At 47.0% G+C, this 17,844-nt stretch overlaps 1 protein-coding gene across 4 annotated transcripts in view; it reads right to left on the reverse strand.

Moving 5' to 3' along the window:
* LOC306929536 (receptor-type tyrosine-protein phosphatase gamma-like) overlaps positions 1-17,844 on the reverse strand; it is a 472,869-nt gene that overhangs the window by 31,474 nt on the left and 423,551 nt on the right. For all 4 annotated transcript variants that reach the window (XM_079510103.1, XM_079510102.1, XM_079510101.1 and 1 more), the window contains exons 14-15: positions 16,642-16,733; positions 528-619 (exon numbers count right to left, since the gene is read on the reverse strand). In XM_079510103.1, coding sequence (XP_079366229.1) covers positions 528-619; positions 16,642-16,733 — 184 coding nt within the window. The remainder of the gene's footprint in view (positions 1-527; positions 620-16,641; positions 16,734-17,844) is intronic.

The raw sequence follows: 17,844 nt of genomic DNA on the forward strand, positions 1-17,844 counted from the left end.
AACTCTGGACCAGAGCAAGGTTTGACCTAGCCCTCTGCATAGAAAACAGTGTGTGCTTGTACAGGTACCGTGTACTATGGGTTTCCTCGCTGCACGATCATAAGAAACGTGATGTAAATGAGTCAAAGATATCTCCAGCACCATCTGGCCTGGCAGTGAAGCGCGCGCACACACACGTGCAAGCGCGCGCGCGCACACGCACACACGCACGCACACGCACACGCACGCACACGCACACGCACACACACACACACACACACACACACACACACACACACACACACACACACACACACACACACACACACACACACACACACACACACACACACACACACACACACACACCAAGCTGTCATTCTGTTCTGCTTTTGTGAGGACATTATCCATCAACTTGATGAGGACGGATAGTTAAGATAATAGCCTGATTATAAATAACAGCCTGCTTGGATAGTAAAGAACCAAATCTAATGCATTCAGAAGCCGACTAAATGCAAGCCATACAGAAGTTAAACACAGCCACTTACCTCAAAATCGTCCGAGAAGCCATGCTGGTTGTTGGAGTACAGTTCAGAGATGTGTTTGATGAACTGTTTGACTGGAATTGCCTCCATGTCATCTGTGTAGAGGCAGAGAGAACACAGTTAGGCCCATATCAATCCAACAGGAATTTTGTCTTGAGCAAGGCACTTAACTCTCTCCCCTTCCAGCAACTACTGTTGTCAGCTCAGCCATTAAAGAATGTAGCTGTAATGAAAGGCTCCCAGATGTGTACTGTAGCGCTGTCTGTGTGTAATTGGATATGCGTTTGGAAGGGCGTAGCTGCATAAGAGCAGTCTGCCCTGGGTAAATAAGGATACAATAAATAAATGGGTGTTGAGAGCTGTGCCGTTCTCTGGTTTGAGGGCGGTAAATACTCAGCAGATGCTAGTAAAAATACCCTGTCGGCTCTGAGATTCACAAATATTGTGAGCTGCTGTTCAGGTCAGGTCAGCACGCTTCAGCTGACTAATGCTGTGGTGTCCATGACAGTCGTCAAATGGCCAAAACAAAAGACTAATTATGTTAGAGTAATTATAATATTAAATATTTAAAAGGTACCTATAAGGTTGGCTAAATTATAAACAACCAGTGGTCGTTTGTGCTGGGTTGCCCCTGTAACAATCAAAGTAGCAAATAGCAATTGAACCCGTGTGTGAAAAGCCTCGAAATCAATGCATGGAATCGCAGCCGTCTTGGTGGCAACCCGAGAGGTGATTGCAATCAAATAGCAGTTGATTATTAAATGACAACCATGGCCAACTGATTTGTGGGTCTTGTGGCGTCGCACCACGTTGTGTGAGAATTATATAAATTAAACATCACTGCACGTCCCTTGTACAGATACGTAGCCCAGGGGTTCTCAACCCGTGGGTCGCGACCCCTCGGGGGGTCGCCAAATTATTTTAGGGGGTTATTTTGTTTTTCAATTTTATTTTCACGATTTTTCAAAAATAGCAGACCTACAAGCTCGTAGCGCGCCACTCGGTGGCGCGCTATGAGCTTGCAGATCTGCTATTTTTCAATAGCTAAATTATAACAATGCTTAAAACACCAAAAGGGGTTCCCGCCCAAAATGGTTTAAGGTTATTGTAGCAGTCAATTTATATTGGGGGTCGGGAGGGGGCGGGGCGGGGGTCCCGAGACATTGCCAAAGCATTTCCGGGGGTCCCCGGCCAAAAACGTTGAGAACCCCTGACGTAGCCTACTGACAGATACAGACAGGATTTATCAAATCGAAATTTGAGCGTTGACACGAGTCAAACGTCATATATGTCACCACCAACAATCACCAATAATTAATGTTATCTGTGATAACAATAGATGGCGTGACATTTCTTGTCAGAACATATCTGCAGAGACCACCAAGGCATGTACATCTCATTTCTCGATAATATTAAGAAAAGGTGTCTGTGGTTGTGATAGCTGGGAGAAAAATGTCATCCGTCACGTGACATGGTCCACGTGACATGGTCCACGTGACATGGTCCAGGTGACATGGTCCAGGTGACATGGTCCACGTGTCAACAGGAACTGGGACCTCGAACACATGTTGTTCCTTCGACGGCAACATCAGCTCTTGCTTTTTTAACCACTTGAACCCCGGCATCCCTACTCGGGGGGTGAACATTAGGCACAACTAGCAGATCGACAAGCTCACAGCACGTTGCTTTGCAGCTAAATTAGTTAGTTGTGCTTATTGGTGATTGTAAACCTATGGAAGAACTGGCTCAGAGAAATAGACGGGGGGGTGTATTCCCCTATATCTATAACATCCCAGAGGACTGTTTGGGTACATCTATTCTATACATAGCCTTATAGGCTATGTGACACAAAATAACTCATAAACGTGCAACGTGCTTGTAAAAATACAGTTACCACCCCTCCAACAGTCAGAAAAGAACAAAGCAAGCATTAATGGACACGTCTGAGTACAATTGACTGTTCTCGTATACATTAATTTGAATGCAATTTATACATTTGTGTTAATGATTACATTTTCAGTTCATTCTTTTTAAGAACCCATCATATCTTACTCTCTTACTGAAAGTACGAGCTAGGCCTAAGTGAGTATGATTTGTGCTCACTGGTAAACACACACACACACACACACACACACACACACACACACACACACACACACACACACACACACACACACACACACACACACACACACACACACACACACACACACACACACACACACACACACACACACACACACACACACACCCCCCCCCCCCCCCCCCCCCTCAGGAGGTACAATAGGAAAGTGGGAATAGGAAAGTTCCCGGTTAATCCACCCCTCCTCCAGTAAATAAAATTGCGACACTATTTGTTATATATATAATATATATTGCTGTAAAAATATCAGATTTCACACGAGAACCCAGTGAAACAAATGGGACAAAGATTATACTTGGGTCAATCATTTATGTATTGAGGACAATTTTGAACTGGAAATACATTACACCTTCACAACATGCGTTTTCAGTTCAAATCTGATGCCGAGACAATCAAACCAAGCTATGGGAAAATAACATTACCACCTTTGAAAAATGGGACACGCAGTCAAATGACTTTCCGTAGGCTGTGTGACATAAGTGCTTGCTACTTTAGGAGACCGAGAAGTAGGTGGTCATGGGTCTATTCATTCCAATGGGAGAAGTGAACATGAAGACAGCTTCTGGCCATTTGTTTGCCCCATATGTCACTGAACTAAATGTTGGATTTATTCTTCACAATCAACATTCTGACATTCAAATAATTTTTTTCAGAAAGACAAGATCTAGCAACGATAATAAGATGTTTGCGAGTCGAGGTCTAAAATCAGAATGGCACCCACTTAGGACGCATATACACAGAGCCAATACGCTACACTTAGCCGCAAGAAGCTTCTAGATCCTATTTTTAATATCTGGAATCTAGAGTAGCAACACCAACCCTGGACAGCCCATCCAAAGAGAAGTCCTATCCGATTGTTTTAAACGTTAAATTCACTCACTGGAAATCACTCACTGGTCCCACGTCGTACCACTGACCACCTGATTATAATGCAGGAGGCAGCAGGATGTTGCATTATTCAAAACGAGCGCCTTCCAAACTCCAACACGTAGAAAAATAATCACCTGCACAGACTTTATTGACAGAAAGCTGTAGCTCATAACATGTACGGTGGATTTTATGAAACAAACATAGAGAGAGGATATTACAGCTGCAAATCAGATATAATCAGGACTTTTCTCTTTGGATGTATGGGCTGTCAAGGGGTTGGTGTTGCAATTCTAGATTCCAGATAGGATCTAAGAGTTGCTTGCGGCTAGGCTACAGTCAAAGGAATGACAACTGAAACAAAACAATGAGTCAAACAGCAGCGGGTGGACCTAAAGCAGTACAGGGCTCACCATGCCACAGTGGGTGGACCTAAAGCAGTACAGGGCTCACCATGCCGCAGTGGGTGGACCTAAAGCAGTACAGGGCTCACCATGCCACAGTGGGTGGACCTAAAGCAGTACAGGGCTCACCATGCCGCAGTGGGTGGACCTAAAGCAGTATAGGGCTCACCATGCCGCAGTGGGTGGACCTAAAGCAGTACAGGGCTCACCATGCCACAGTGGGTGGACCTAAAGCAGTACAGGGCTCACCATGCCACAGTGGGTGGACCTAAAGCAGTACAGGGCTCACCATGCCGCAGTGGGTGGACCTAAAGCAGTACAGGGCTCACCATGCCACAGTGGGTGGACCTAAAGCAGTACAGGGCTCACCATGCCACAGTGGGTGGACCTAAAGCAGTACAGGGCTCACCATGCCGCAGTGGGTGGACCTAAAGCAGTACAGGGCTCACCATGCCACAGTGGGTGGACCTAAAGCAGTACAGGGCTCCATGCCACAGTGGGTGGACCTAAAGCAGTACAGGGCTCACCATGCAGCAGCGGGTGGACCTAAAGCAGTACAGGGCTCACCATGCCGCAATGGGTGGACCTAAAGCAGTATAGGGCTCACCATGCCACAGTGGGTGGACCTAAAGCAGTACAGGGCTCACCATGCCGCAGTGGGTGGACCTAAAGCAGTACAGGGCTCACCATGCAGCAGCGGGTGGACCTAAAGCAGTACAGGGCTCACCATGCAGCAGTGGGTGGACCTAAAGCAGTACAGGGCTCACCATGCAGCAGTGGGTGGACCTAAAGCAGTACAGGGCTCACCATGCAGCAGTGGGTGGACCTAAAGCAGTACAGGGCTCACCATGCAGCAGTGGGTGGACCTAAAGCAGTACAGGGCTCACCATGCAGCAGTGGGTGGACCTAAAGCAGTACAGGGCTCACCATGCAGCAGCGGGTGGACCTAAAGCAGTACAGGGCTCACCATGCAGCAGTGGGTGGACCTAAAGCAGTACAGGGCTCACCATGCCGCAGTGGGTGGACCTAAAGCAGTACAGGGCTCACCATGCCACAGTGGGTGGACCTAAAGCAGTACAGGGCTCCATGCCACAGTGGGTGGACCTAAAGCAGTACAGGGCTCACCATGCAGCAGCGGGTGGACCTAAAGCAGTACAGGGCTCACCATGCCGCAATGGGTGGACCTAAAGCAGTATAGGGCTCACCATGCAGCAGCAGCAGTGGGTGGACCTAAAGCAGTACAGGGCTCACCATGCAGCAGCAGCAGTGGGTGGACCTAAAGCAGTACAGGGCTCACCATGCCACAGCGGGTGGACCTAAAGCAGTACAGGGCTCACCATGCCACAGCGGGTGGACCTAAAGCAGTACAGGGCTCACCATGCCACAGCGGGTGGACCTAAAGCAGTACAGGGCTCACCATGCAGCAGTGGGTGGACCTAAAGCAGTACAGGGTTCACCAAACAGCAGTGGGTGGACCTAAAGCAGTATAGGGCTCACCATGCCACAGCGGGTGGACCTAAAGCAGTACAGGGCTCACCATGCAGCAGTGGGTGGACCTAAAGCAGTACAGGGCTCACCATGCCACAGCGGGTGGACCTAAAGCAGTACAGGGCTCACCATGCAGCAGTGGGTGGACCTAAAGCAGTACAGGGTTCACCATGCAGCAGTGGGTGGACCTAAAGCAGTATAGGGCTCACCATGCCGCAGTGGGTGGACCTAAAGCAGTACAGGGCTCACCATGCCACAGCGGGTGGACCTAAAGCAGTACAGGGCTCACCATGCAGCAGTGGGTGGACCTAAAGCAGTACAGGGTTCACCATGCAGCAGTGGGTGGACCTAAAGCAGTACAGGGCTCACCATGCAGCAGTGGGTGGACCTAAAGCAGTACAGGGCTCACCATGCAGCAGTGGGTGGACCTAAAGCAGTACAGGGCTCACCATGCAGCAGCAGGTGGACCTAAAGCAGTATAGGGCTCACCATGCCGCAGTGGGTGGACCTAAAGCAGTACAGGGCTCACCATGCAGCAGTGGGTGGACCTAAAGCAGTATAGGGCTCACCATGCAGCAGCGGGTGGACCTAAAGCAGTACAGGGCTCACCATGCCGCAGTGGGTGGACCTAAAGCAGTATAGGGCTCACCATGCCGCAGTGGGTGGACCTAAAGCAGTACAGGGCTCACCATGCCACAGTGGGTGGACCTAAAGCAGTACAGGGCTCACCATGCAGCAGTGGGTGGACCTAAAGCAGTACAGGGCTCACCATGCCACAGTGGGTGGACCTAAAGCAGTACAGGGCTCACCATGCAGCAGCAGCAGTGGGTGGACCTAAAGCAGTACAGGGCTCACCATGCCACAGCGGGTGGACCTAAAGCAGTACAGGGCTCACCATTCCACAGCGGGTGGACCTAAAGCAGTACAGGGCTCACCATGCCACAGTGGGTGGACCTAAAGCAGTACAGGGCTCACCATGCCACAGCGGGTGGACCTAAAGCAGTACAGGGCTCACCATGCCACAGTGGGTGGACCTAAAGCAGTATAGGGCTCACCATGCCGCAGCCACAGTGGGTGGACCTAAAGCAGTACAGGGCTCACCATGCCGCAGTGGGTGGACCTAAAGCAGTACAGGGCTCACCATGCAGCAGTGGGTGGACCTAAAGCAGTACAGGGCTCACCATGCCGCAGTGGGTGGACCTAAAGCAGTACAGGGCTCACCATGCCACAGCGGGTGGACCTAAAGCAGTACAGGGCTCACCATGCCGCAGTGGGTGGACCTAAAGCAGTACAGGGCTCACCATGCCGCAGTGGGTGGACCTAAAGCAGTACAGGGCTCACCATGCCACAGCGGGTGGACCTAAAGCAGTACAGGGCTCACCATGCCGCAGTGGGTGGACCTAATAGTCCAGTAATAATGTAATTTGACCTCTAACTAATTGCAAAAAAAACTTATATCTTCAATATATCCTGAATAACAGAAAGAAAGTTGCCTGGAATTGTCTGAGGGGAAAGTGTTGAAAATGGCCTGTACAGTATGGCCACCATTGACATCCTATTATAAGGCAATATTTTCTAAATTTCCTTATGCTTTAAGTAGCATGTGACATATCAAACTAGGTTGTTGTCATGATGCTGAAGCCATTCCAAGCATTAGTTTTGCATAAAAACACTCATTGGGCTAAATTTGGCCATAGCAACTTGCCAAAATGTAATGAGGTCAGCACATTTGGGCAAGTTGCTATGGCCAAATTTAGCCCAATGAGTGTTTTTATGCAAAACTAATGCTTGGAATGGATTCAGCATCATGAAAACCCCTAAGTTTGATATGTCACATGCTACTTAAAGCATAAGGACATTTAGAAAATATGACCTTATAATAGGATGTCAATGGTGGCCACACTGTACAGGCTATTTTCAACACTTTCCCCTCAGACAATTCCAGGCAACTTTTTTTCTGTTATTCAGGATATATTGAAGATGCAAAATCAGCTGAGTTCGTTTTTTTTGCAATTAGTTAGAGGTTGATCCTGTATTTTCCATAGATTTCCTGTACTATAAAGCAGTACAGGGCTCACCATGCCACAGCGGGTGGACCTAAAGCAGTACAGGGCTCACCATGCAGCAGTGGGTGGACCTAAAGCAGTACAGGGCTCACCATGCCACAGCGGGTGGACCTAAAGCAGTACAGGGCTCACCATGCAGCAGTGGGTGGACCTAAAGCAGTACAGGGTTCACCATGCAGCAGTGGGTGGACCTAAAGCAGTACAGGGCTCACCATGCAGCAGTGGGTGGACCTAAAGCAGTACAGGGCTCACCATGCAGCAGTGGGTGGACCTAAAGCAGTACAGGGCTCACCATGCAGCAGCGGGTGGACCTAAAGCAGTATAGGGCTCACCATGCCGCAGTGGGTGGACCTAAAGCAGTACAGGGCTCACCATGCAGCAGTGGGTGGACCTAAAGCAGTACAGGGCTCACCATGCAGCAGCGGGTGGACCTAAAGCAGTACAGGGCTCACCATGCTGCAGTGGGTGGACCTAAAGCAGTATAGGGTTCACCATGCAGCAGTGGGTGGACCTAAAGCAGTATAGGGCTCACCATGCAGCAGTGGGTGGACCTAAAGCAGTACAGGGCTCACCATGCCGCAGTGGGTGGACCTAAAGCAGTATAGGGCTCACCATGCAGCAGCGGGTGGACCTAAAGCAGTACAGGGCTCACCATGCCGCAGTGGGTGGACCTAAAGCAGTATAGGGCTCACCATGCCACAGTGGGTGGACCTAAAGCAGTACAGGGCTCACCATGCCACAGTGGGTGGACCTAAAGCAGTACAGGGCTCACCATGCAGCAGTGGGTGGACCTAAAGCAGTACAGGGCTCACCATGCCACAGTGGGTGGACCTAAAGCAGTACAGGGCTCACCATGCAGCAGCAGCAGTGGGTGGACCTAAAGCAGTACAGGGCTCACCATGCCACAGCGGGTGGACCTAAAGCAGTACAGGGCTCACCATTCCACAGCGGGTGGACCTAAAGCAGTACAGGGCTCACCATGCCACAGTGGGTGGACCTAAAGCAGTACAGGGCTCACCATGCCACAGCGGGTGGACCTAAAGCAGTACAGGGCTCACCATGCCACAGTGGGTGGACCTAAAGCAGTATAGGGCTCACCATGCCGCAGCCACAGTGGGTGGACCTAAAGCAGTACAGGGCTCACCATGCCGCAGTGGGTGGACCTAAAGCAGTACAGGGCTCACCATGCAGCAGTGGGTGGACCTAAAGCAGTACAGGGCTCACCATGCCGCAGTGGGTGGACCTAAAGCAGTACAGGGCTCACCATGCCGCAGTGGGTGGACCTAAAGCAGTACAGGGCTCACCATGCCACAGCGGGTGGACCTAAAGCAGTACAGGGCTCACCATGCCGCAGTGGGTGGACCTAATAGTCCAGTAATAATGTAATTTGACCTCTAACTAATTGCAAAAAAAACTTATATCTTCAATATATCCTGAATAACAGAAAGAAAGTTGCCTGGAATTGTCTGAGGGTTAAGTGTTGAAAATGGCCTGTACAGTATGGCCACCATTGACATCCTATTATAAGGCACTCATTGGGCTAAATTTGGCCATAGCAACTTGCCAAAATGTAATGAGGTCAGCACATTTGGGCAAGTTGCTATGGCCAAATTTAGCCCAATGAGTGTTTTTATGCAAAACTAATGCTTGGAATGGATTCAGCATCATGAAAACCCCCTAGTTTGATATGTCACATGCTACTTAAAGCATAAGGACATTTAGAAAATATGACCTTATAATAGGATGTCAATGGTGGCCACACTGTACAGGCTATTTTCAACACTTTCCCCTCAGACAATTCCAGGCAACTTTTTTTCTGTTATTCAGGATATATTGAAGATGCAAAATCAGCTGAGTTCGTTTTTTTTGCAATTAGTTAGAGGTTGATCCTGTATTTTCCATAGATTTCCTGTACTATAAAGCAGTACAGGGCTCACCATGCCGCATACTAAAGTGACTTAATTGTTGCAACCTTACACACCACCTCTGGTCTGAGACATTAACACACAAGCCAGACAGGTGGGCAGAACCACAAAGGGATTCCACCACACAAATATGCCCAACAAAGCCAAGCTAGAACAAAACACAGACAACTAAGTAGGCCTATGCTGTCTAAAAAAGCTGACTTGTGAATGTTATTAACCAAGTAAGTAATGATTTAAACGGCATACCTGCAACACCTGACTGACTGAGGACTATGGAGCCAAAACAGTGAGCACAGGAAAAACAGGTGAGTTATATGATCTGACCCTGATTAAGGAAGTGGTTGGGGAGGAGTCAGGCCTGAGGCTGCATTCTAAGACTGCACATAATACTCAATCCACTTGGGGAGTATTCCTCACCACACCATCAATGACTGAATAAAGAAGAATAAAGTTCATGTTTTGAAATGGCCCATAATTATGTCAAAGTAGTCCTGATCTTGATCTAATAGTTATGGAAAGACATGGCAGCATGTGAGTGAGCCCACCAACATCCCAGAGTTAAAAGTGTTATGTACGGGATAAAATGAATCAACAGTCACAGGAAACATTAAGTTGCACACTATTCCTGCACAAAATCGCAGAAAATAGCTGATCTACAAGCTTACAATGACACAACATTAACTTGTAGATCGGCTATTTTCATTGAAGTGATTTAGAGAGAGATTTACCGTAGAGGCAAAAAAGGAGGGGACCAAGTACATACAGTACCTGTGGGGGGCCGGGGTCGACAAAGTATATGGGGTTTAATTGGTTCTCTTTTATCTACTTTTGGGAATTGTGTGCTGCATTTGAAGACAGTGTGCGGGATTTCTATTTATTTTTCAGTACATCAGACCCTCAGACCTGCTTTTCAGGTAATTCATGAAAAATGTATAGACCATTCTAAAGGGTTCACAAACATTCAAGCACAACTGTACAGTACAATGGCAGTAAATAAAGTACAGTATAATTAGAGCAATGAGTGCTTAGTCGTAATGGAACAGCTCTCACAACTGACAGCTCTTTTAGAGCGAGATAAGACGAGACAGGAGGGATATGTTTCATCTGCTGCAGTGTACAAATGTTCAAAAGCGCTAGGCAACAGCTCCAACATAGCTGACAGTGCCTGAATGACTAGACCTGTTTTAGAGAGAGGAGGATGTTAACACATCACACTGAGACGGGAACAGCCCAAAACATCTCTCTCATAGCCATCCACAATTTAGTCCTCGTGAAATATGAACACTGATTTATAGCTCTTCCTCGCTCCGTTTCTTTCTGTCCCTCTCTCTCTCTCTGACTCACATTCTGTCACACGCGACACTCTCTCTTGCTCTCTCTCTCTCTCTCTCCCCTCTAAAATCTGTGTTTAAGTATGCAAATGTGACAAAATCATCTGAGTCGGTGCACTCAGCATGCAGGCGGGCAGCTGTTAAAACAGGGAGGGCTGGAAATCATAGAACCAATCTAATCTAATTGGAACTGATATTTTGGGGCAATGCATCACCGGAATGATACATCTCTTGCTTTGTTTGTGATTGTGTGTGTGTGTGTGTGTGTGTGTGTGTGCATGCGTGCGTATGTGTGCGTGTGCGTGCGTGCGTGCGTGCGTGCGTGCGTGCGTGCGTGCGTGCGTGCGTGCGTGCGTGCGTGCGTGCGTGCATTGTCGTCTCTGGTAACTGGCTTCCCATACAGGTTTTAATCCTGCAGGGGACCTCAAAGAGGATTAAAGGTCATGTTAAGCTCTGGGCCTGGACTTGTGGGGACAATTAACACAAGTAGCATATGGTGCACTGCCACCTCATCACCCCAAATGCAATGGATCTCACCGCATTCTGCTGCCCACAACGCATTTGCTTTTGGAGTAGAAGTCTGGTTTATTCTTCGTCATATAACGGAGTCATGAAAATACAGCCACAAACTGGTCGCAATGTGACATTGCTTGTGAGCTTGTAGGTCTGCTGTCTCCAATGCGTGACTCCATCCAAAGTACGCCTGAATATAATTTGAGAATGTAAAAAGTAAAACTGACCAAAATGGACCATATCCATCTGGGTCAAAAACGTAAAAAAATTAAAATGTATTGCCCCTTTATTGATTTTATGCTTTTGTGGTCGATAGGACAGTACACTGACCAGAAATGGGGAGTGACAACCTGCAACGGGTGGCGGTATTGGGATTAGAATTCCAGTCAGGCTGGCATTGCAGCCTAGGGTGCCCGGGCCCGGACCACCACGCCGGCAGCCCGGGCCATCTGGGTCCATTATTATTGATTGATTGAAATATTTATCAACAGTTTGCAGAATTACAGTACATTTCAAGCACAACTCAATACAAAGACTGTTAACTGTGAGTGGACGACCCAATAAAGCATTACACTTGTTTACCACATGTGGTAGCACAACTAGACCCAAAATAATTCACGTTCCGGGACCAAAATAAAATAAAATGATGAATTAACCACTTAAGCCCTATTTAAGTGAAAATAGCGGATCTACAAACTCACAACGCGTCGTGTTGTGACACGCTGTGAGATTGTAGATCTGCTATTTTTATTATATTTTTAAAAAAAAAGTATTTCTTGCATTTCTTTCAATTCTATTGCGAGTCGTGACCCATAAAAATTGTTCTATGACCCAAAAATAGGTCCCAACTCGGTGTTTGGGAGCTGCTGATTAAATGAACACTGGGGGTTTACTGTGAAAGGTTCAATTAAGTGCACAGCAGGGGTAACGAGATTCCCATGATGCTGTGATGTCTTAAATGCTTGTTTCCTACTCATGCGCTGTCTTTAAGCCAGTTAAAATAAAAAAGACACAAAGTTTGTTGACAAACTTGTTAGCATAGTCCTCTCCAAACCATTCTCTGGTAACAATTCACTGCATACATTTTCACGTCTCAGAGCTTCATTTATCCACTTCAGTGGTGCATAAAAATGAAAAGGAATTAATGTGATGGAAACCTTGAAACGCAGTTGTATCTCTCCAAATGAGCTTTAGCAACATCTGACTGATTTCTGGTACAGAACAGAAGGTCACATTAGCTTCTATATACTCCCCAGAGAAGCTCATTAGCAGTACAGTACTGTTGTTGGATTCAGTTTTTACAGTGGCACACCCGAGAGAGGCCTTGACGGAGACAGACCAGATCCCACAGCGCGCTGTGTGCATGCAAACAGGCACCATGTGATGGGGGGCTGGGGGGGGGGGACGGGGGGACTACGTCCCTAGTGTCTCAAAACAGAGAAATTGTACTTAACCCATTCTGACCTGAGATCAGATTCTAAAAATGTCTTCTACATCCTGACAGTTTTCTGAAAAAGCTATGTTTCTATGTCAGTCGTTCTTCGACTTTTCAAAAATAGCAGACCTACAAGCTCGTAGCGCGCCACTCGGTGGCGCGCTACGAGCTTGTAGATCTGCTATTTTTCAATAGCTAAAGCATAACATAATGCTAACACCAACAGGGGTTCCCGCCCAGAATGGGTTAAAATGTGCAACGACTGTAGAGCTTCATTTATACTGTGTTGCGTGCTGAAAGTAGGAGAGATCTACAAGCTCACAACGCGACACGCCGACACCACAGCACACTGAAGTAGGAGAGATCTACAAGCTCACAACGCGACACGCCGACACCACAGCACACTGAAGTAGGAGAGATCTACAAGCTCACAACGCGACACGCCGACACCACAGCACACTGAAGTAGGAGAGATCTACAAGCTCACAACGCGACACGCCGACACCACAGCACACTGAAGTAGGAGAGATCTACAAGCTCACAACGCGACACGCCGACACCACAGCACACTGAAGTAGGAGAGATCTACAAGCTCACAACGCGCCACACCGACACCACAGCACACTGAAGTAGGAGAGATCTACAAGCTCACAACGCGACACGCCGACACCACAGCACACTGAAGTAGGAGAGATCTACAAGCTCACAACGCGCCACACCGACACCACAGCACACTGAAGTAGGAGAGATCTACAAGCTCACAACGCGACACGCCGACACCACAGCACACTGAAGTAGGAGAGATCTACAAGCTCACAACGCGACACGCCGACACCACAGCACACTGAAGACACGCCGACACCACAGCACACTGAAGACACGCCGACACCACAGCACACTGAAGTATACATCAGGCTTAGGGGTGTCCTTGTGGCTCAGTAAGTACATGTACTGTATGTGTAAAGTAATGAAAATCTGAATAGAAAATAAGTAAATATTTCAGTAAAAGCACAATACAGAATATTTAGGTAATTCATTGTAGGTATACGTTTTGGGATGCACACGTCTGCGTATGTGGCACTGAAAACTTCACAGATGTATCGATGTGATTTAAGTTTTTCACTGACGTGCGTCAGAACCTCACTTTCGTGCGTCAGAACCTCAGACACATAGGGCAGATCAATGAACAGCATCAACTTGCCCACTGTGAGCTTCTCACTTGCCGGTCGAAGTTGACATTGTGGGGTGTTGGTAACACCCCACAATGTCAACTTCGACCAGCAAGTGAGAAGAAGTGAGAAGTTGATGCTGTTCATTGATCTGCCCTATGTGTCTGAGGTTCACACCGATGGCAGCGGAAACCATGCAAGGCACCAACCAGCACATCGGGAGCAATTAGGGGTTCAGTGTCTTGCTCAAGGACACTTTTACAGTAACTCTGGGGGAGCCCGGGTTCGAACTGGCAACCTTACGGTTACCATCCAGGCACTCTACCCCTGAGCCTCCGCCGTCCCCGAACAGAAGGATGCATCCACCACATTGTTCCGTCCACAGGCTGTTGATCAGCCACTGTTTCATGTACAGTATTAATTTGCGACAGTTTCCTTACATAAAATAACTTTTGTTTTTTTATGTGGAAAAGGGAGGGGTACATCTCCTATTTTCCTTGTGCTTGCAGGGAGCGCTGAGCCTGCGTGAATGGTCTGTCTCTGTCTCTTCTTCTCCCTCGTTTTATTTTTATTTTATTTTTCTACTTCAAATAACGCAGAACTTTTCTAACTACGTGAGGGTACAGAGTACTGCTGTGCCTGTTTTGCGGGTTTCTCTCTGCAGTAATAGTTTGTGGCTGAAGTGTTGCCGGTGCCGCTGCAACATTTATGCAACACTAGTGCTAGTCTCATGCTGCCCGTATAGGTATAGGAGTTTATGCACATTTTCAGTGCAAAAACTCCTTCAATCCCGAAACCGTCCCGGTTTAGATTAATTTAAGTCCCAAATAGATATTTTAAAGTCCCCCCCCCCCCCCCCCCCCCCCCCCCCCGCACAGACCAAGCAGCAGCATTGAAGGATTTAATCTGGTTTGTGACCTGTCTCGTGTGTCTCATTTCTACTCTCTCTCTCTCTCTCTCTCTCTCTTTCCTCCTGTGTCTCCCCACTGTGCTACCAAAAATAAATGCACAAATACCTTCCACAAAATCACTTGCATTGAGGACATTGACTATAATATAAATTCAGCCTAAAGACTTTCAGCTAAATAAAAGATAAGCAGCATGCCATGGACACACCAATGCATAGGTTTAACACACAGGCACTCACTCACGCACACACAATATTCAATATTTCACTTCAGCCTTCTCTACCCCCTCATTTAGATTGTGTAAGTGTTGCTCTTGATGCCTGGTGATTATTTGCTCTGCGACACCAGGTCAATTGGCACTGGTGCCGTGGCGTGGATGGATGATCGAGGGCTGAGCTCTAATTGACGTTAAGTGTTTTGGGCCACAACTCTACTTCATTCCAGCACAAAAAAAATCGCTGGGCAGGCAAGAGAGGGTCAGTACACACATACAGTAGACCTGTGTGTGTGTGTGTGTGTGTGTGTGTGTGTGTGTGTGTGTGTGTGTGTGTGTGTGTGTGTGTGTGTGTGTGTGTGTGTGTGTGTGTGTGTGTGTGTGTGTGTGTGTGTGCGCGACTGTGCGCGTGCGTGCGTGTAGATTATCATAGTTCACAATAGCAAACAAGAAATATATATTAGTAGATGAAAAAGTATTTTATTAATTCAGTAAAAGAAAAAAAACTATATTGTGTATTTATTTAACAAACAAAAATAATGTACAAATAGAATGTAAGGATGAGGAATTGGTGTATACATTTATACCTGGATGTCTATATGAGTGAACTGCATGCCTTCCTACTCCTTCAATCTATAATGTAACAATCAAACATGAAACTAAAAGGAACTACATGAGTCAACGGCCTTCACAAGGTTTGAACACAATAGATTACCTATTCTGAAGTAGTTCAATATTTCCCCTGACCAATACAGAAACTACCGGTACAGTATTACCGAATCTGACCAATACAGAAACTACAGTATTACCGAATCTAACAAAAAAGGAAACTAAAATTAAAACTTTTCAAACAATAAAAACTACTTGAAACTTGCAAGCCCACTGAATAGATTTTTTTCTAAAAACAAAATAACAAATCGATCAACCAATCGCATCGACCTATTGTAAAGTGTGTGCGTGCGTGCGTGCGTGCGTGCGTGCGTGCGTGCGTGCGTGCGTGCGTGCGTGCGTGCGTGCGTGCGTGCGTGCGTGCGCATGTTGGGGGTATGTCTGTGTTCTCAAATCATGTTCTCTCAAAACACACTACAATCGATTCCCAGCAACCTAAAAACAGGTGTTTCTATGTGTGTTTGTGTGTGTGTGTGTGTGTGTGTGTGTGTGTGTGTGTGTGTGTGTGTGTGTGTGTGTGTGTGTGTGTGTGTGTGTGTGTGTGTGTGTGTGTGTGTGTGTGTGTGTGTGTGTGTGTGCGTGTGTGTGCGTGTGTGTGTGTGCACACACACACTCGCAGGCACGCACGCAGCCACGCGCATGCATATTTGCGTGTGTGTCCATGGTGTGTAGATTATTGATGCCTCTCTGTGACCCTTTGACTATTAGTGCAACCAGATAACCCGCTGAACTCTGACTCTGGGTATAAGAATATCCTTGACCCTGACCCTCCAAGAATACCACCACCATGCTAGAACCGTGTGGGGAAACACTCCCGGTCTCCCGCAGGTTACAAGCATGACAACAAGAAAGAAAGAAAGAAAGAAAGAAAGAAAGAAAGAAAGAAAGAAAGAAAGAAAGAAAGAAAGAAAGAGTAAAAATGAACATTGAGGATCTTTTGCTGTGTACAAAGCAGAGTGAGAGGCGGGCTGTGATTGGTCCTTACCTGGGATAGGGATGACAGGGATGCTCTCATTGGGCACCACTCTGGGTGAACTGCTATCCTCCACATAGAAGTGTGCCGTCTGAAAACAGCGCCTGCGAGACACGGGGGCAGAGACATGCATTCAACATCTGACATTCTTGTGTACAGTGCTTGACACAACATAGGAAAAGGAATTTCCAATAAAGCAACAATAGTAATAATTGGAAATCAAAATAACTTAAATACTGTATAATACAATAACAATTGCATACAGTATACTGTAGATACGTACATAAGTAGGTATGACAGACAGACAGACAGACAGACAAGACAGACAAGACAGACAGACAGACAGACAGACAGACAGACAGACAGACAGACAGACAGACAGACAGACAGACAGACAGACAGACAGACAAAACAGTGAAAGACACAAAGACAAGGAAGAGAGAACAAAAGAACAGACAGTCAGTGTCAGATTGAGTCAGTGTGAACGTGTCTTGTCATAAGGCCAAAGTATACACAGGCGGCACAGTAGCTCACTATTGACATAATTAGTACACACACGCACTCGCGCACGCACGCACGCACGGACGCGCGCGCGCACACACACACACACACACACACACACACACACACACCACTAATGTGACAGAAATGTCTGCGGAAGCAAGATCAGAAGCATGAACTCTAGTCAACAAATAACTTGGTAAATAGTCACACAAGTAGAGTGGAGAAGAATGATGTACAGTAGTAGTGCCTCAAAGAAACTAGGATATCAGGTAAACAATTAACCTAGAATCAACCAAACACAACTAGAATCAACCAAACACAACTAGAATTAACCAAACACAACTAGAATCGACCAAACACAACTAGAATTAACCAAACACGTAACACTTCAGTAAAGAAAAAACAGAAAGGACAAGAAGGGATACAAGGAGCGAGGAGTTCTATAAGGGTGAGGTGCAGTTTGAAGAGGTCTATTCATACTACAGTTTTAGGTGGTAAGGTGACCACCAAAACGGTGATTAGTAAAAACAAGAGCGATGTGTTTGTCTGATGGCTGAGCTTACCACCACAGCGTGACGTCATGTTGTAGGTTTTTGGTGGTCACCTTACCACCTAAAACTGGAGTCTGAATAGGCCTTAAGTCTGCAGTTCTGACTGCAATTGGGAGAAGTCTAGGTCTAGGATGTGCGGAGTGTTGTCGAGGGTATTTTA

Source organism: Electrona antarctica, assembly GCF_951216825.1.
Source record: "Electrona antarctica genome assembly, chromosome: 9".
Classification (NCBI taxonomy): domain Eukaryota; kingdom Metazoa; phylum Chordata; class Actinopteri; order Myctophiformes; family Myctophidae; genus Electrona; species Electrona antarctica.